This window comes from Sminthopsis crassicaudata, chromosome 5 (assembly GCF_048593235.1).
Source record: "Sminthopsis crassicaudata isolate SCR6 chromosome 5, ASM4859323v1, whole genome shotgun sequence".
NCBI classification, from domain to species: Eukaryota; Metazoa; Chordata; class Mammalia; order Dasyuromorphia; family Dasyuridae; genus Sminthopsis; species Sminthopsis crassicaudata.
Genome location: NC_133621.1, coordinates 178,025,732 through 178,046,103, shown reverse-complemented (window position 1 = coordinate 178,046,103; position 20,372 = coordinate 178,025,732). Strand labels below are relative to the sequence as shown.

The 20,372-nt window shown below is 32.1% G+C and overlaps 1 protein-coding gene and 1 pseudogene across 3 annotated transcripts in view; one reads left to right on the top strand and one right to left on the bottom strand.

The window, feature by feature from the left end:
• The window catches only part of LOC141543514 (solute carrier organic anion transporter family member 1B3-like), a 69,187-nt gene extending 49,204 nt beyond the window's left edge, over positions 1-19,983 (top strand). For 2 of the 3 annotated variants that reach the window (XM_074268877.1, XM_074268878.1), the window contains 4 exons: positions 2,169-2,353; positions 8,252-8,316; positions 14,045-14,162; positions 18,973-19,983. In XM_074268877.1, coding sequence (XP_074124978.1) covers positions 2,169-2,353; positions 8,252-8,316; positions 14,045-14,162; positions 18,973-19,189 — 585 coding nt within the window. In that variant the 3' untranslated portion in view covers positions 19,190-19,983. The remainder of the gene's footprint in view (positions 1-2,168; positions 2,354-8,251; positions 8,317-14,044; positions 14,163-18,972) is intronic. The other variant, XM_074268879.1, reaches the window with a different exon arrangement.
• On the bottom strand, positions 8,580-8,948 carry LOC141542706 (large ribosomal subunit protein eL34-like; annotated as a pseudogene).
• Positions 19,984-20,372: the final 389 nt, after the last annotated feature.

The following is a 20,372-nucleotide window of genomic DNA, read 5'->3' as shown; positions in this document are numbered from 1 at the left end:
GTCTGAACCACTGAGAGAGCACAATTTGAATCTTCAAGTGATTACTATCTCTTTGTGTATCCTAGTCAGTATTCTTTCTGATTTCAGGTAACATACATAGGTGTAAAAGTGTCAATGTCAATCTAAAAGTGTAAAATAGAGCAGAAAATAAGCAATCTGTGCCTTGGCATCACAGCAAGACTTAGTGGGACCTGAGCCCTGGTGTTTTTCTTACTGACCCTCAAATCTCTCAGATCCTGGGTCTTGTCTTCCTGGTAGGCTTCCTTAGATTATTTCCTTATACTTCCCTGATTACTTAAAGCAAAGGTAATATGGTGGTGTAAAAAATGTAAACCTGGTAAACTAGACATTTGCTGTCTAATTCCTGTTCTTCTATTGACTAACTGAAAATTCTTTGAACAAGTATCTTTATCTTACACAATATCAGATTTCCTATATAAAATTAACAGGTTTGCACTACATGATATCTAAAATTATTTCCAATTTAAAACTTCCAAATTTCTATAAATGTTAGTAGTTACTATATCATCCTTGACTTGACTACCTCCTTGTTCTAGCCCCTATTTGGATAGTCTTAGTTCTATTGCTTTGTCATCCCCTGTGTAGAACAATCAATATTAAATCCACAAATATTTATTAAACATTTATGATCAGCTTCTTTATTTGGTCCTGGAAATATAAATATAAAAACATAACAATTCCTGTCCCCAAGTACTGTCTAAGAAACAATATGCATGCTTTGTTCCAGATCAGAAACTGAGTCCTAAAGGGTTTTAAATTATCCTTTAATCCTCTCTCATTAAGCTCTTATCCAGGAGCCACTGGTCTTTAATTTTTGTTTCTGCTTTCCATTATATCTAACTCTGGCCCCAATCTTGTTTTACTTCACTCCCTGGACTTCAGGTGCCTAATTGTCAAGCATGCACCTTTCCCTATACGTTCTACTTCTGAATAATAATCAAAGCAACTTTGCTATAGTTCTAAGAATGGACATATCAATGTTTTGTTTTGTTTTTTCTATATCTATATAGTTCCATTCAAGCTCTCTATAACTTCCAAAACCCTTCACCCTAACTCTTATGGTATCACCTTTTAAAAATTTTATTTAATCCCCAGTCCTACCACATTGCTTTCTTAACACATGATAAATGATCAACAAATGTTTTATTTTCTTTTTTGTTCCATATAACTATTTGAAAAATATATTTTAAACATGTTTAATATTATTATATTAATAATTGTATATTGATATATAATATATTATTACATTAGTATTATATTATATTATACATTATATTAATTAGTATAACATATTTGAAATATATATTTAGTATTATATATTTAAAATATATTTAACATAAAAACAAGATCATTTTAAGAAAAAGAGGCTCCATCAACCGGTAAGTTTAGATTGCAAAAAGCTATTGTGTGTGTAAATTTAATAAATCTCTCATTTGCACAGTCATAATTATATATACTAATATTCATATATACATATGTATATTTATATATAAACATACATAAATGCTAAGCAAATTTTATTTGAACAATGTATATACACACAGAAGTAGGTAAGAATGGATAGGTAATAAATGAGTAGGTTACAGTGAAGTTAGCAAAAGAGGGCATTAACTGTGATTTTAAAAAGTATAGAAATTTAGATTAAAATGATCAAGTAAAGGTGTTTCATTTGCATTTTAGACATTATACCATAAATTGTTTTTTATTATAATCAGTAAAAATATAATAGTTGCTTTCATATGTTTTTCAATAACAGTTCAGGCTATAGAGAAAAAAGGGTTCTAGGAAACCTTATTTACCTTTCAGATCATTATAGCAGTAAGGGAAAGAGCATTGAATTGGGAATTGAGGAATCTAAGTTCAAATTCCAGTACTGCCACTTATTATTTCTATGATCCTGTTCAAGTTAATTCCCTCTGCGAATTTCAGTATCTTTATTTCTAAAATAAGGGTTTAGAAAATTTTTATGATAATCTCCAAATTTTAAACCTACAATTAGATGAGAGACTCTTATCTATGAAAGGAGATTTTAGAATTCTCCATTATTTAGTTTAATTGATGGATGCATTTTTATGTACAAAGAAATGTTCTAACCCAGTATTGTGTTTTGTAAATTCATTTTATAATAATTCTTTAAATTATTTCAGGTCTTTCATAACTGTAGCTGTATTGAAGCTCACAATTTCCAGTCCAGCACCACCTCAGCTCATTTGGGTCAATGCTCAATGTCAGATGATTGTTCAAGAAATTTTATTTATTTTATGGCAATGCAAACTTTGAGCTCTTTCTTTCTGGGATTAGGAGGTTCCCCAAAAATGGTGCTGATTTTTAAGTAAGTAGTATAAAATTCACCATTGTTTATATCATTCCACAAATAATTCTACCTTTTATCAAATTTTATTGAATTCTATATTTCATTAAAAATCAAACAGATGAAAAATATATATTGACCTTGGTTATTTTCATTAAAATAAAGAAATGCTGGATTAATAGGATTCAGTGTTTCTGAAGAGTTATATCCTGTTGTTTTTTTCTTTCCTTATATACATACTTAATAGGTAGAGAGGCAGGGGAAGGAGGGGGGGGAATGATAGGGGAAGGACAGTTGGTTGGTTGTTTGCCTAGTTGATTTGTTTTGCCTTTTTTTGTAATACTGGGAAAGTTTTTGCATTATTGTAAAAATTCAAACTCTGATGCCAATATTAGTTTATATAATCATTCAAAAAGTTTTGGGGAATTATTTTTACTATTATATACATCATCATTATACTTCTTAAGAAATACAAATAACTCAAGACATATAGGTTTTCCAGAAGCTTCTCATTTTCACATCATAAATATATCAAGAAAAAAGATGTGAAGGCACTGACCATGTGAAGCACCAAACATCATCACTAAGATTAAAACTAAATATGTCCTACCAGAAAAGAAGGGATTGTTTGGGAGTCTCTTTGAAGTCAGATCATATAGGAACTGGGATATGCACTTTAGAGAAAAGAGATTAAGAATAAATAATAATTGTTCTTCAAGTATTTCAAGGCCACGGTATGGAAGACTGACAAGACTTCCTAACCCTTAGGATGTAGAGCTAGAAACAATAAGTGATAGCTGCTGACCAGAAGATTTAAGCTTTATATAAAAAACACCTTCCTAATCATTAGAACTAGAACAATTATAACAACTACTAAAATTTGAATTGGCTGCTTTAGCATTCTACAATTTCCTTTCTCTTTAAAAGAACACATATTGGCAAAGGAATTCTTTTGGTTGGACAAAAAGAGGCACCTATGATCCTTTCCAATTTTTATTCTGTGAGTCTGTATAAAAATATATCATTGCTTAATATAAAAGTAAAAAATTATTACTAAATTCATTGAAAGCATCAATCAATTAAAGAACATTTACTAAGCACTTATTATATTCCAGATATTGTAAAATTTCTGGGGATATAGATATTGAAAAAGTTCTTGCCCCTAACGTATTCACATTTTAATGGAAAAGGCAATACATCAGACCATATTGAATAAATATAAAATTGATGGAAGCTAATCATATAGACATGGCACTGGAGGCTAGAGAGAAAAAAAAGAGAGAAAGATCTCCTGAAGACTCCAGGCATCAAGAAAAAAGAGTGAAAAATCCCTGAGATGGAAGAGAGTAGAAGAGAGGAGCAACAAAGAAACCAGGGTGGCTGCATCATAGAGGGCAGAGAGGAGACAGAATTTAAGAAGACTGAAAAGTAAAAAAAAGATCAGCTGATGAAAAATTTTAAATACTAAACAAAAAAAAATGGTCCTAAAAATAATAAAGAGCTTCCAGAATTTACTGAGTAGAGACCTGAGGGGTGTGTGTGTGTGTGTGTGTGTGTGTGTGTGTGTGTGTGTGTGTCTATGTGTCAGCATGTATGTCTATGTATGATAAAACCAAACCTGCATTTTAGGAGAACCACTTTAGCAGATGAGTGTGGAATGAATTTTAGTGGGAAAATACTGCAGATAAGGAGACCCCTTTGAAGTCTAACATGATATTCTAGGGGAAAGTTATTGACAGCTTGAATTAGAGAGATTTTTATATGAGTAGATAGAAAATGTATTTGAGATATATTATAGAGAAAGAAATTACAACATTTGGCAGTTGGGTGGGGCATATAGGGTAAGAGTTTGGGGATAACAGTGAGGTTCTGAACCTAGGTAACTGGAAGAACACGATGCTGACAATTGAAATTGGGAAGCTCCAGTGAGAGGAAGGCTTTGGAATAAAGATAATGAATTCTGATTCAGACATGTTGAGTTTGAGATGCCGACTGTGAACCAGTCTAAAATGTCCCAGAGACAACTGGTATTTCAAAATTGAAGTTCAGGAGAGAGAACATAAAGAAATTGGTTTTGAAATAATCTGCATAGAAGAAACTGAAGAGATTAACAAGAGAGCATAAAGGAAAAAGAAAAGAAAAGAAAATTTAAAACATTGAGATACATCCACATTTAATTGATGTGAAGGAGTGAAAATCTAGAAAGAGAAAAAGTAGAGAAATAGAGACAAAGACAACAAGAGAAAGACAAAAATACAGAAAGAATCAAAGAAGGAGGAAAATAGAGAGAATGTCACAAAAACTTTGGGGAAAGAGTATATCCAGAAGGAAGTGAAGATTAGCAGTCAAATCTACAGAGAAGTTAAGAAAGATGATTATCAAGTGGAATCTGTTAGATATGCACAAAGATTATCATTAGTAATTTTCAAAAAATTACTTTTAATTGAATGCCAGATTTCAAAGGATTTATAAGAGGATGAAATAATAGGCACTGATTATATATTGCTTTTTCAAGATCTTTAGCTGAGAAGAGGATAAGGGAAAAATTAGAGAAGAGCAGGATCTAGGAAAGTTTTTTTTTTGTTTTTTGGGGGTTTTTTGCTTGTTTGTTTTGTTTTTAAGGATCAAGAAGAGTTGGTTTAATTGTAGCAGAGGGAAGAAGGAACTAACATATAGGGTGAGATGTAATATTAAAGAGTGAATGAGGAAACAGTAAAAGCAACCTGCTAAAAAAAGACAAAAGCAAATAGGATGTAAAAGGGTTGACCTTGGTAATCAGAAGGAACATCCCATTGTCAAATATTATAGTAAGTGAATAGTTATTGTGAGATGATGTCAGAGAGTTTTTCATGAGGAGGAGAGCATAAAATAAGCTTCTGGTGACTGCAGTCATTAGTTTGGTGAAGAATGAATGATATGAGAGGCTTAAGAAAAGGTTGTCAATAGCTGCGATATTAAGTGAATGAGGAAATTCACTAGAACAATTATTGACTCATTTCCTATAGTAATATGGCTGTTTAAATTTGCAAGTAAGCTGAAAATTGTTTATTGAATGGTTTTTAGTGTTTTGCTTCCAGAATACTTTACATGTATGTGTATCTGGTGTGGTTTAGACATTTCCCAAGATTTTATTTTCTTACCTGCTGTGACTCTTTTTCACATAGGACATTTGGAGGCTAATAAGACATAATGTAGGGGGATGAAGTCAAGATGGTGGGGTGAGAGTCAGCATTTTTGCCCAGCCTACCCAACATACATCAAAAAAAAAAAAAAAAAAAAAAAAAACTAGGAAATTCAGTATGCTGAATTGTGATTAGAAAATTAAAAAAAAAAAAATTCAAAGTGAGGTTTGTTTGTTTTTTCAGCCCAGGGAAGCTTAGGAAGATAGAATTTCTGTGGACACTAGCCAGGAATACAGCTAACATAGCAGCAACAAAAGCAGTGGTACAGAACATTTTAGTGCCTGGGAGCAGTAAGGGGTTTAAGACTGAACACCAAGTCTTAAATCACCAGGGCAGATAGAGATCCCAGGATTTCCTTCAACTCTTGAAATTCATAGTTTAAGAAATAGGAATGAGTGCCACCTGGTAACTCTGTAACCTGTTATCCTGTTCTGGGTCACAGTTGCAAGGGAGGGAGGGAGTGATCATGATACTAAGCAAGAGAAGCCCTACCCCTGTAGAGAACAAGGAACAATTTCCAAAACTTTAGCTATATGTTTAAGAGCAAAGAGGGGACTCTAACCTTTAGTCCCATACATGAGCCTATACTAGGATAATCTAGAGAGAAAACTAACACTAAAGGAGAGTCAAGAATTTCATTCACTCTAAATATGCAGAATCTTACAGTGAAGCTAAAAGCAGTTAGTCTATTAGTACTAAATATACATAATCCAATAGACCCAAACCAGAGTCAGAAACTTGCAGAGCTTGTACCAGGAAGCAAGTGAATAAACCTCTCCTCAGAAGCACTGAAGCTTGCAAGCACTGAAAACATACATACCCCCAGACTGAGCTATGAAAACAACACAAGGATATAAAAAAGATTGAATCTTAGGTCAGACATCTCTCCATAAGTGAACACACTCCAACACTAACATAAAGATCAAAGTCAATAGTAGGGTAGAGGAATAAAAAAAAAAAAATGACAACAACTAAAAGAAGTCAACCATAAGAGGCTCAAAAACCCAGAAAAATACAAAGACTAAAAACATCCATTAGCAAAGACACAAATATAAATATAGATTGAACACATGTTCAAAAGGAATTCTTAGAAGAGTTAACTATATATTTAATGTGTGCATGTGTATACAGCAAAATATGATTTTTAAAACAAAATACAAACAATAAGAAAAACAGGCAAAAATATGAGAGTTGTGAAAGAAAAATATAAAAAGAATCATCATCTTAGTAAAAGTACAAAACATTATAAAAGAAAAATGATTCATTAAAATTACAATTAGCAAAATGATAAAAGAGGTTCAAAATCTTACTAAGGAAAATAACTCTTTAAAAATTAGAATTGGACAAGCAGAAGCTAATGACTGCAAGAAATATTAAGAAATTATTTTTGAAAGCCAAATGCTGAAAAAAACAGAATAAAATATGAAATATGGGAAAAACAACTAACCTGGAAAATACAATATAGACATATAATTTAAGAAGCATTAACCTACCCAAAAGCCATGGACAAAAAAAGTGACTAGGTTTCATATTTCAAGAAATTTAAAGGAAAACTGCTCAATTTCAGAGAAGAAATCAGTTATCAATAGCCATATGAGAAAATGCTCTCAATCACTAATTGAAGAAATAAAATTAAAACAATTTTAAGGTACCAACACACACATCAGCTTGGCTAAGATGACCAAAAAAAAAAAGGAAAATGATAAATACTGACAGAGATGTAGGAATACTAGAATACTACTACACTTTTGGGAGAGCTGTGAATTAGTCCAACCATTTCAGAAAGTAATTTGGAAAGTATTTGCAACTATTAAAAGGATATTAAATTGTATATACTCTTTGACCTAATAAGACTGCTATTAGAGCTATATGTTAATAACATCAAAGAAAGGAAAATGGCAAATACAAACAAAAATATTTAAAACTGCTCTATGGTAACAAAGAATTGAAAACTGAGGGACATCCATCAATTGGGGAATGGTTAGACAATTTGAAATAAAAATAGAGATAGAGATAGATAGATAAAGCTATTGGAATACTATTGTTCTATAATAAATGATTAAAAGGATGATTTCAGAAAAACTTGGGAAGATCTAATGGATTGATGCATCATCAGAACCAGAAAAAATATAACAAATATTATATATATATATATATATATATATACATATATATATATATATATATACATATATATATGAGCAATACTGTAAAGATAATCAACTTTGAAAGACTTAGTAACTTTAACACAATGATCTATCAAAATTCCAACAGACTCATGTATACAGCTCTAGATAAAAAGCTAATTGACTCAAAAATACTTTTCTCTCTCTTTTTCTTTCTCTTTTAATTTTTGGAATTTAGTTAATGTGGAAATTTATTTTGTGTCATTACCTGTTAATAATATATATCATTTTTCTTGTCTTTTACTTCAGTGAGGTATGAAGAAGAAAATAATTTGAAACTTTAAAAAGATGATAAAAATATTTGGACCTTAAAAAAAAAAGCATAGCAATGAGGCAAAGAGATAATAACTTTTAAAAATAGACATTCTTAGTCCCTGTGGAATGCTTAAATGTTTTACAAGTCCTGTCTTAAATATTCCAATGGCAGTTTTTTACACCAATGTAGTAAGAAGATGTCTATATAGCATGTATGTGAAATGCTTTGAAAATGTGTTTTTATTACCTAATTTGATAATCTGGAATTGTCTTATTCCTCTTTGTTTTTATTTCAGGAATGTTGAGCCTGAATTGAAATCACTTGCAGTGGCTTTTCATTTACTGATTTTGAGAACATTAGGTATGAGATACAAACATATATGTGTGTAGTTTACACATATTATAAACTCATAATCTCTTAAAATGTTTATGAAATTGAATGCAGCAAATAATGTTCAATGGGAGAAATTGTAGCATTACTAGGACTTAATAAGACATAGTTCATACTCTTATACATAAATATAATGCAAAATAGAATGTGAGAGAAACAAAGTATAGCTCCAAAGTATTTTAGGAAAATTTGTTTTGTTTTTGTTTTTCTCACATTTTCATTTTCTTTATCATTCAAAAAATCCCATGTCCTTTTGATTTATTCTTTTGACTATGTGCTTGTGCTTTCAACAACTTCACAACAATTTTCTGCTCTTCAATCAAGAAAGCATGCTTGATCTTTTCACACATATACATTTAGCACACATGGAGTCACTCTAAGCCTTGCTGACATGTTTTTGGTCTTTGATTTTCTCATAAGAATTTTAGGCCTCATTTAATGAACATCTTGAAGTCTTCCTGGGAATGCCCCACAGGTTGATTTTGGTGCTTTTTCAATTTTTTTTGGTATTAGTATTGGTTACCTGGGGTTCATGACAGCTGAGTTTTATTGAAAGCTGTATTGTAGAACAATCTATAATTATATGTCAGGTGTTGAACCATTTTAAATTTCTGTTAAATCTGTTCCTGGAAAAGTTTTAGGAAAATTTTAAAGAGAAGAAGAAAAGTTATTGTTTTAAAGTGGTGAAATTAATGAGGGTTTTATGAAAGAGGTAGCTTCTGAAGTTAGCCTTGGAGAATTATTTTAAAGTTCTTATGAAGAGGAGAAATTGAATTCCCACCAAGAAAAATAGCTTATTATATACACAGAGGTTATATATAGCAAGATTGAAAGACATCTACTGATCTAACTTAGCTGAAACAACAAAAAAAAAAAGTATGCAAAGAGAAGCAGATGGCTCTAGAGGGAAAAGCGAGATAGATGACTTTGCATAGCCCGCCCTCACTAAAATCCAATTCACTTGTACGTAGTGCCATCACTTCCCTGATAACATACGGTCCTTCTAGAGACAGAAGGACAAACAACAACCTCTGTGAGTAAAGTTGGCCTACTAACTGGACTTGGTCAATTGGAAGACTGCCTCCTTCCTCCCTCCCTAACTTCCTTCCTTCTATTCTTCCTTCTTTCCCTCTCTCTCTCCCATCCTTTCTTCTTTTTTTCCTTCCTCCCTCCCTTCCTTCTCTCCTCCCTCTCTTCTTCCCTCCCTTACTTCTGATATTGTGCAACTTCTAGGGTAAATACCACAGTACTCCTGAGGTCCCCTGACCTCAGAGTGCTAATCTATCTGTTAATGATCGTAAAGTCTTCCTCTAAACTTTAGGGAAGATATAGCAGTAATCCTGAGGTCCTCTGACCTTTGAGTGCTATCAATCTAACAATCTGACTGTTAATGATTCTAAAGTCTTCTATCCTTAGAACAATTCGTTTACAAACATTGATGACTGTCATGAATAGACCACCCCTCAAACCTACCTGTAAACCATAAAATTTGCAAATAAGTAACATGAAGCCCTGGTCTCTCTAACTTTGTCCTATAAATCTTTCTTCTTCTGAGTCTTTGCTAAATCATTTTGGAACTTAGCCCACTTCAATTTGCATTACAATTATAATAAACGTTGCCCCTTGACTTGGAGATGGTTTCAAGCCTGCAAATTCTTTTGAGATACCTTGCAACACCAGTCTGTGATCCCTACCTTTTGGAGTCTCTCTTTTGAACCTCAACTCTTCTTCTCTCCCTCTCTTCTTTACTTCCTTCCTTCTTTCTTTCTTTCTTCCTTCCTTTCTTCCTACCTTCTTTCCTTTCTTCCTTCTTTTACTTTTTCCTTCCATCCCTCCTTTCCTTCCTCTGTCCACATAGGATATCATACCCTTATTTTTTTTCTCTTTTGCACCTATGAATCTTCCCAAGATATCTCAGGGTTTACTGGCTAGATTTCTTTCTTTAAAATCCAGATTTTAAACCAAAACCAATCTGATTCTAATTGGCCACCAACAGGTTCCATGCAGAGACTCATTTGGTCATGGTTTGGGTTCTAATTGACTCAGAAGGAATGTAAATAAAAGTCATTTCTGCTTCGGCCAGAAACCCTGAGAATTTTCCTCTCCCAGATTCATTCATTCATTCAGTTACTTACTTGTATATTTAAATTTGTTTTATTGCTTCTTTTTTTATAGCTAACATTTCTAGTACAATATTGAATAACAGCAGTGATAATGGATATCTTTAATTTGCCCCTGAATTTGGAGAGTTTATAGGTCATTTCAATTATAGATAATGCTTGCTTTCCATTGTAGATATATATCACTTATAATTTTCAAGAAATTTTTTTTTATTTCTGTGCTTACTAATGTTCTGATAGTAATGGGTGTCAAAAGCTTTGATCAGTGTAGCTAAGACTTTTATAGTTGATGATCATTACAAGGTACATTGTACAATTTACAAAGATCTTCTATTTCTGCTTACTCACTTTGCATAAATTCATACATCTTCCCAAATTTTTCTAAAGGCATCCCTCTCATCATTTCTTTTAACACAATAGTATTCCATCGTAATCATATACTATACCTTGTTCAAAAATTCCCATTTGATGGGTATGTCCTCAATTTCCAATTCTTTGCAACCACAAAAAGAGCTATTATAATTATTCTTTTACATAAAGGTCCTTTTTCTTTTCTTTTAATCTCTTTGAGATATAGACTTAGCATTGTTATTGCTGAGTCAAAGGATGTACACAAATTTATAGCCCTCTGAACATTGTTCCAAAATAATTTACAGAATAGCTAGGTCAGTTTACAACTATACCAAAAATTAATGAGTGTACCCATTTTCTTAGATCCCCTCCAAAATTTGTAATTTCTGATAGGTGTGAGATATGAACTCAAAACTGTTTTAATTTACATTTCTCTAGTTATTTTTATATTGAAGTGGGAAGAAAACTGTTTCCTTTACTGAAATTGTGTTCCCTTTAAGATTATCACTCTGAAACTGTGTTCCCTTTATTGAAACTGTGTTCCCTTTAAGATTATCATTCTGAAACTATGTTTCCTTTTGATCTGTGATCCATTTTGGAGTCTCAGCCCCTCCTGGGGAAGGCATATCCTCCCCAGATAAGTTATCTTCCAAGGATACCACACCCTTTGATTCAATTACAAATCCTAGTCAAAAAGCACCCCTTTGAAGTGTTGTTAATTCAATAGGAGATCTGGGCTAGATACTGATAAGCATCTAAACTTGGGAACCTGAGTCTGGAAGCCTGAAAACTCCTTTTAAAGGGCAGTTTCTGGACTCACTCCTTGCAGAGGCCCAAGCAATTTGCTAAGACCTTCTGCCCATTGAGAAGACATTTTCATCTCAGTTCCAGCCTCCATTTACCTTGCAGAGGCCCAAAGCAGAAACATTCCAGGCCAAAGAACCTCTCTCTCTCTTTCTTTGGCATAACTGTCTGCAAGGACCCTGCCCACTCAGAAGGCATTCTCTTCTCAGTGCCAGACTCCATTTCCCTAATAGGACTTTGCCACTATAGAAGTCAGTATCTTAGCAAACTGGCTTCTACCCAAGAGTAATTTTTGCCAATTTTTCATTTTTACCAATAATATTTCAGAATAAGTGAATCCTTTCATTTTTGCCAGTAATATTTTAGAATAAGTGAATTCTTTCACTTTGAACCCATGAGCCAACCAAAAGAGGATTTTAGCAATCTCTTAGTGCCACTAACCTTATGACCACTGGGAATAAAGGGTCTACAAACTCATCATTTTGACTATAGATAGCTTTGATTTCATGTTTTGAAAGTTACTATTCATATGATTTGACCATTTATCAATTTGACAATGGTTTTTATTTTTTATAAATCTGACTCATTTCTCTATGTATTTGAGAAACAAGGCCTTTATTTAAGAAACTTGCTGTAAAAATTTTTGGTATTACTACATTATAATATGATACTTTTTAGCAAAATGAAGTTTCCCCAATTATTTCTTTAATTACATCTGCTTCTGCTTTTGTTTTCTTTGTCTGAGATCATGATTGCAATATCTGCCTTTTTTTTTTACTTCAGCTTAAATTTTATATTTATCTTTTATAGATTCTGCTCTAGCCCTTATTTTCACTGTTTCTGTATGTCTCTGTTTCAAAGGTGTCCCTTGTAAATAATGTACTGTTAGATTCTGGTAATAATATCATTTTTAAACTCTTGAATAATTTCTAAGAATTCCAATTGATCTTGTGAACAAGCTATGATTTTCTCTGAGATTTTACTTATAGACATTTGAGTTATTTTCTTCTTGATTTTTATCTGCAGTATCTAGGCCTCAGCATATTTTATTTTGGTTAGTCATTAATCCTGTTCTCTATTGCAAGGATTTCCCCATGATTTTATATTCTTCACTTTATCACATATTTGTATTGATTTTTCAATGTTCATATTATTATGTCTATAGTATGAATTTCCTCTAAACATAGTTGGTCCAAATGTGTCTGTTTTCCCACTTTCTTATTTCTACTCCCATTTCTTCTTTTTCTATTAATAATCTGAGAGTATGTTGGTCCCATGATTTTTAATGTAGAAAATTTTGTCCAAAGTTTTTTTTTAAAATATTGTTCATTTTTCTTCTGTATTTACTCCTTCAAATTTCATGCTTAAATGTCCTTTAGACATTTTTTCTTAGCTAAATATTTTGCAAAATGTTTCTTTAAAACTTTTATCATCCTTGTATTATTCTGTTTTATAAGATGATATTGCTCATAATTGTCCATCATTCTTCATAAAATTTTATAAATGAATTTATATTTTAAAATGTATGGCCTCTGAGAACCATCTCTTCATTTAGCAAAAAGTAAAACATTTTCTAGGGAACATTTTGAGCTCCTTTCTGGTTTCATTATTATAGAAGTTAATTACAATTGTTAAATGGGTGCTTGAAATTATTAGTCATTGTGGATGTCAATTTTTTTGTCCTTTTTCCACTTTAAATTTCCAACATTGTATTTAAATAATATGGGATATTTAAAGAAATTTCAAGTGTGAGAAAGCACAAGGAAATGGAAGCAACATAAAAGGTCTCATGTAGAAGAATCAGAAAACTCTAAATATTCACCACCTGTGTTCTCTGTCTCTTTCTTTTTCTTTCTCTTTTGCTCTTTCTCTTGTTCTTTCTCACTCTCTTTCACTATTTCATGCTCTCTCACTTTATTCATTTGTACTTTTTCTCTTTCCTTCCTTTCTATTTTCATGGATGAAATGTCCTAATGGCACAATAACAAGATACTGACTTTTTTTAGAAGGAAAATATTTTAATACTATTCAAATCACACCTTATAAATAAAAATCTAGTTTCTGACATAATATTCCAGAAATAATTCCTGATACTTTCAATGCAAACTAAGTTGTCCTAGTTTTTTCATCTATTTGGGAGTGAAAGGGGTGTAATCAAGAAATTTGTTTGTTTTCTTATTCAAATTTAACCTTTAAATATGTCCTTTAATTCAGAAGTTAGTAACCAAAGGTCTGTGAATTTATTTTTTTAAAAATGTTTTGTGTTTTAATAAAATTGGTTCCATGTAATTTTATTTATCTTATTTTATACTTTTTAAAAATTGTGTGAAAATTGATCCAAGCACTTCAAAAGGTTGGTAAAGGGGTACATGTAACAAACAGTTACATGCTTTAGTTTGACATTTGGTTGTTTGTTATAACAGGAGGAATTTTAGCCCCCATATATTTTGGAGCAGCAATAGACTCATCATGTCTGAAATGGGCTACCAATAACTGTGGAGGTAAAGGGGCTTGTAGAATATATGACTCCATATCTTATAGGTAAGTGGATATTAAGAGGTTCCATAAATCACTTAATTTTTTACCAGTGATTCTATTTACTTCAAAGAACTGAAATTATGTCATCTTCTAATATTGAAGGATTTATTTAACTTGTTGTCAGTGTCTGAAAGGGCTGAGAAAGGTAAAGTTGAGTATAGTTTACACCCTTGCCAACAATCTTGGATGAAAGGCAAATAAAGAACTGGTAGCAATAAAGAATTCCATTTAAACACTTTTGTCCTCAGAGCAACTGATTCATAGAAGTCATGATAATGGATATCCTTATTTTTTTTACTCTACAAAAAGATAATGTTCTAATGGAAAAAAATAATTATAATTGAGATTTATATGGTACTTTATAGCATACAAAACACTTTTATATTAGATCATCCTCTCACTTTAAAAATTACTAGTAAAAGGCTAGAAATGAAAAGATCTGCATTTTTCTCAGTACTCCAAAAAATGTTTGATGTTGGATAAATTACTTAACCTCTCAACTTCATGGTTTTCTTACTGAAAATGGAATATAGGTCTTGCTCTACATACCTCAGAGCCTTGTTAATCAATTCAATTTAATTCGATAAGTATTTATCAAGTATTTTAAATATGCAAGATATTATATTAAGTTCTGGGGACACAAAGATGAAAAAATAACAAGTTTTTGCCGTTCCAATGGTTACATACTAGGAGGGTTGAAATAACACACCAGTTTTTATACATATTTTAAAACTATATATTGAAGTTTAAAAACTATATACAGAACTACATATTATACACAGAGGTCAATCAGGATATGGTTGGATATTCCAGGATATGGAAGGATAGATCAATTATAGCTGAGGGTAACTGAAGAGATGAAAGTAAACATCAAGAAGGAAGTAAAATTGGAATTGAGATTTGGCAGAGATGAAGGATTTCGCTTAACAAAGACTGAGCATCTATGTTAGCTTGAAGAATGAATGAATGAACAAGAATTTCTTGAGTGCTTTTTATGTACAAGCATTAAGAAAAGTACTGGGGGTACAAACAGAAAAAATTGAGACAATGCCAGCTTTCAAGGAACTCATACTTAAAAGAGTATGAGTTAAAAGAGATGCTTAAAAGAGAATTCATCTACAGCATTCATGGACAATTCTGGCAATTCTAAGGATAAGAAGAGTAAGACACATAAGTACTCAGGAGTCATCAACTAGCCAAATAATTAGAGGGAATAATGACAAAGGGTGAGGTTCAATGGTCCTCAAAGTCCCATTAAATTTATTTTTTCCCATTGTTCAAAGTAGCCAAGAGTCAGAGGAGGGGTAAAGGAAGGTCAAGGAGGAAAGGTGTGCTTTTACAAGTCTTCTTGGAGCTGGTAGGTAGAAGGAAGACTCATCATGAAATGAAAAGGGTAAATTAAGATCAGGATCAGGAAATAAGATCCAGTTTAACTAGAACAATAACTATACAATTGCATATTTTAGAAGGCAAAATACCTTATATAAAGGTGTTATCAAAAGACACTTAATGATAATAACATTGTGTCAAAATTGGTATTCCCCCCTCCCCCAGAAACTGTAAGAAACACGATATAGAGTATTTACAAATCCATAACAGCAAACTGAACTCATCTTTCAGGATCAGTAATGCTGATGGAAATTCTGTAATCCTGAATGGAAACAAGGATTCTTTACAATAAATAGGCATCTACTACAACTATAAATATAAGGATTTTGTACCTATCTAGTTTGCAGCAAAAAAAAAAAAAAAAAAAAAAAAAAAAAAAAAAGTAGCATGCCCAAACTCTCGGAAACCATATGATAACAAAGGAATTCTCTAGAGGAGCTTGTAGAAAAGATATATTAGAAGTATTTTTTTCTTCAAAGCAGCAATACAGATGCTCATCTACAAAGGATAACAAGTAATAGATAGACTGCTTTCTAACGTATTTGATCTGTTACAAATAACTGATCAAGAAGTTAAAATTTTGATGGGATAAGCCAATGATCCATCTATTTGGGAAAAAAATGTAAACACCAAATATATCATTAATTCTGTTTTTCAGTGGATTTAGATGCTCCTTATGGTAAATCATAATAGATTTGAATATATATATATATGTATATATATATATATATATATATATATGTATACACACACATATGGATTTGAATGTTGCTTCTGACTAGTTTTATCAATATGGGAATGTCATTTAATTTAATTTATTTAAGTGTCTCTCTTTGAACCTCAGTTTCCTCATATGTAGAAGAGTAAAAACAATACATTTACTAAACTGTTGTCAAGATCAAATGAGATTATGCACATCAAGTGCTTTGTGAACTCTTAAGAGTTGTATAAATATCAATTTTCCCATGCTCCTGTTTTTTTGGGAGGGTTCTTCAGTTGTCTATCTGATGGGACTTATATTTTATACAGTAAACTCTTAAATTATTTTCATTTTTATTGAATTGGGGTAACTGAAGATTTACTGGAATTCAAGGGACACTAAGAGCGAACAGTTTGGGAACAATTGTACTACATTGGGGGTAGGGGGTAAACAATATTAACCTTCCCTCTGGATTTGCCAACAGGTAAGCTCCATCTTCTATGCAATCCTATGCAAGTCATACAGTCTGAGTTTGAAGGCTTCCAATGAGGAAAAAATCTCCAATTTTCTGAAACATCCAATTCACTTTTGAATAGCTCTAAATGTTAAGATTTTTCCCACCTAATATCAAATCTAATTTTGTCTCTGAAATTTCCACTAATCTTCCCTAATTTTGTCTTTGAGACAAGATAGATCAATTCCTCTTTCACAACATATCTTTTTTTCAACAAATAGATGTACATTCTCATATCATATCTTCCTGGATGTACCATTGACATCTCAAAATGTAATTCCTCTCCTTTGATCCTATTCTCCACTTCCCCAACCCCATGTCTACAACATACTTCTTTTATTTTATTTATAATTTTTGACAGTATATATGCATGAGTAAATTTTTTAAAATAACATTATCCCTTGTATTCATTTTTCCACATTATCCCCTCCCTCCCTCTACTCCCTCCCCTTGATGACAGGCAATCCCATACATTTTACATGTGTTACAATATAACCTAGATACAATATATGTGTGTAAATACCATTTTCTTGTTACACATTAAGTATTAGATTCCGAAGGTATAAGTAACCTGGGTAGATAGACAGTAATGCTAACAATTTACATTCACTTCCCAGTGTTCCTTCTCTGGGTGTAGTTGTTTCTGTCCATCATTGATCAACTGGAAGTGAGTTGTATCTTCTTTATGTTGAAGATATCTACTTCCATCAGAATACATCTTCATACAACATTGAAGTGTACAGCGATCTTCTGGTTCTATTCATTTCACTCAGCATCAGTTCATGCAAGTCTCTCCAAGCCTCTCTGTATTCCTCCTGCTGGTCATTTCTTACAGAGCAATAATATTCCATAACCTTCATATACCATAATTTACCCAACCATTCTCCAATTGATGGACATCCATTCATCTTCCAGTTTCTAGCCACTATGAAAAGAGCTGCCACAAACATTTTGGCACATACAGGTCCCTTTCCCCTCCTCAGTATTTCCTTGGAATAATAAGCCCAATAGCAGCAATGCTGGATCAAAGGGTATGCACAGTTTGATAACTTTTTGGTCATAGTTCCAAATTGCTCTCCAGAATGGTTGGATTCTTTCCCAGCTCCACCAACAATGTATTAGTGTCCCAGTTTTCCCACATCCCCTCCAACATTCATCATTATTTGTTCCTGTCATCTTAGCCAATCTGACAGGTGTGTAGTGGTATCTCAGAGTTGTCTTAATTTGCATTTCTCTGATCAGTAGTGATTTGGAACACTCTTTCATATGAGTGAATATAATTTCAATTTCATCATCTGAGAATTGTCTGTTCATATCCTTTATCATATCATTTATCAATTGGGGAATGGTTTGATTTCTTATAAATTAGGGTCAGTTCTCTATATATTTTGGAAATGAGACCTTTATCAGAACCTTTAACTTTAAAAATATTTTCCCAATTTGTTACTTCCCTTCTAATCTTGTTTGCATTAGTATTGTTTGTACAGAAACTTTTTAGTTTGATGTAATCACAACATACTTCTTTATTCCTGTTAGGGGAACCATCTTTTTTCCAGTCTCTTGGACTACCTCATTCCTTATCTCTCCATGTGCCTATCCAATCAATTGCCAAACATTATGGATTCTCCCTTCAGAATATTATTTATATCATTTCCTTTCCTCTCTCTCACTTTTTAGCCTTCATGCTTACTTCATTTTCTCTATGACATTTTCTCTTACCCTTATTTAAGCCCCTAATCATCTTTCTACTAGACAACTATAATAAGCACGTAATTGATTTGCCTTCTGTCAGTCTCTTCCTTCACCAGTCTGTGATCCTCAAACAACCACTATAATCTTTTTAATACTAACAATATCAATGACTGATAACTCTAACAATGTCAATTCTTAACTTAGGGTACAGAGAGAAACAGACAGACAGACCGATAAGCAGGCAGGCAGGCAGACAAGCAGAGAGGCAGAAAGATAGATAATTGAACTTCAACACAATTTCTTTCTCCTGTAATCTTCAATATGTTATTAATTTTTAAAAATATTCTGAGAAGATTTATAGGCTTGATTAGAGGAAGAATACAATTCTAATTTTTATCATATTTTAATTTTATAATGTCTATATTTAGCAATCCATTGTAAATCTTTTTGAATACTTCTATATGGTACATAAATTGTTCCATTTAATTAAAATTTTAAAGTTTTTTTTTCTTTTACAGAAACATCTTCTTTTCCTTGTGTTTAGGGTTAAAAGTACCATCGATCATCTTATTAATCATATTATACATGGTTATGAAGAAAAAATATGGAAAAAATAATACTGCCCAATCCAGTAATGAGGAAATAAATGTGGATGAATCAAATCTTAGAGAGCCTTTAAAAAATAACAAACAATTTATAACCTCTGCTCATGAGGACAACGAAACACACGTTTAAAAAAGGAAAAGTTGTACTATTATTTGTTTACAACCAAGATACCTTTGCTTCCTTTTTTAATAAAATTCAAAAGCATAATGTCAGCTGGTAGTAGCCAGTTTATTCTTTTTGAGCTGAAACTGTTCTTTTTCACTGAGAATATGTATACTTTAATTAATTAGGGATACAGAAATGTTAATAATATAAAACTTAAATGAAAAGAAAGGCAATGGAACATATTTTGCTGCTGTGTAGTTCTGATCATGATGAAAGTCATATTGTACACATATCATTATTTACATATCATTGTAAGCAAAAAAAAAAAAAAAAAAAAAAAAGGACTTGTGAGATTTAATAGATAATTAGAGGAGAAAGATTTGTTGAGTTAATTATTCCCTTAAGTTACTCAAATAGGTAGATACTCTGGACATGGTTCAATGAAAAGATGAAAGAACCACCTATGGTAGAAAAGAAAAAGATGCTCATTTGTTTGACCATCTTAACCCATATGTCAATGTACAGAGTTGCCATTCAATGTGAAACTATTAATCTTTTGTTTTCTTGCACTGGGGAAAAAAAAAACATATCAAGGCATGAGCATTGGAAAAAAAAATGTGATAGAAGGAATAAATGCATCTAAATTGTTTTATCTTCATTGCAAATATGAGGGCAAAAATGTTTGCAACATTTTTTGAATTGTCTCCCCATTCCCTAATTAAATTGTCTTCCCAATTCCTTGATTCAACATTACTCACTTCCTGATATATAATAATTTGAATTTGTTTAAAATTAATGTGAATAAAATATTAATAAGATTTGTTTGACTCTGTCTGCATTCCAGGCCTCTCATACTTCATTTATTAATGTCTAAAGTTCCCCCACATAATTTACACCAGTACTTTACTCCTCCTGCTGTTTGTCAAGTGATTTTTTTCTATTTTGACATTGCTTCATGCTATAGTCTTCTTAGCTCATCTCTTTAAAGCCATTTAAGCTAAAATTTCCAGTCAGTAGGTCATGGGTGAGGCACCAAGAAACAACATGTGTTTAAACAATCACAAGTCAGGTAATTTATTAGGTACAGGAATGCAAGTTTGCAACTTCTCAGATTCCCTGGACTCATGGGCAAGCAGCGATAGTGATATAAGAGGACTACAGTGGGATCAAGATCCCAGAGCTCTGGCTCTCTGCCTTTATATCAGAT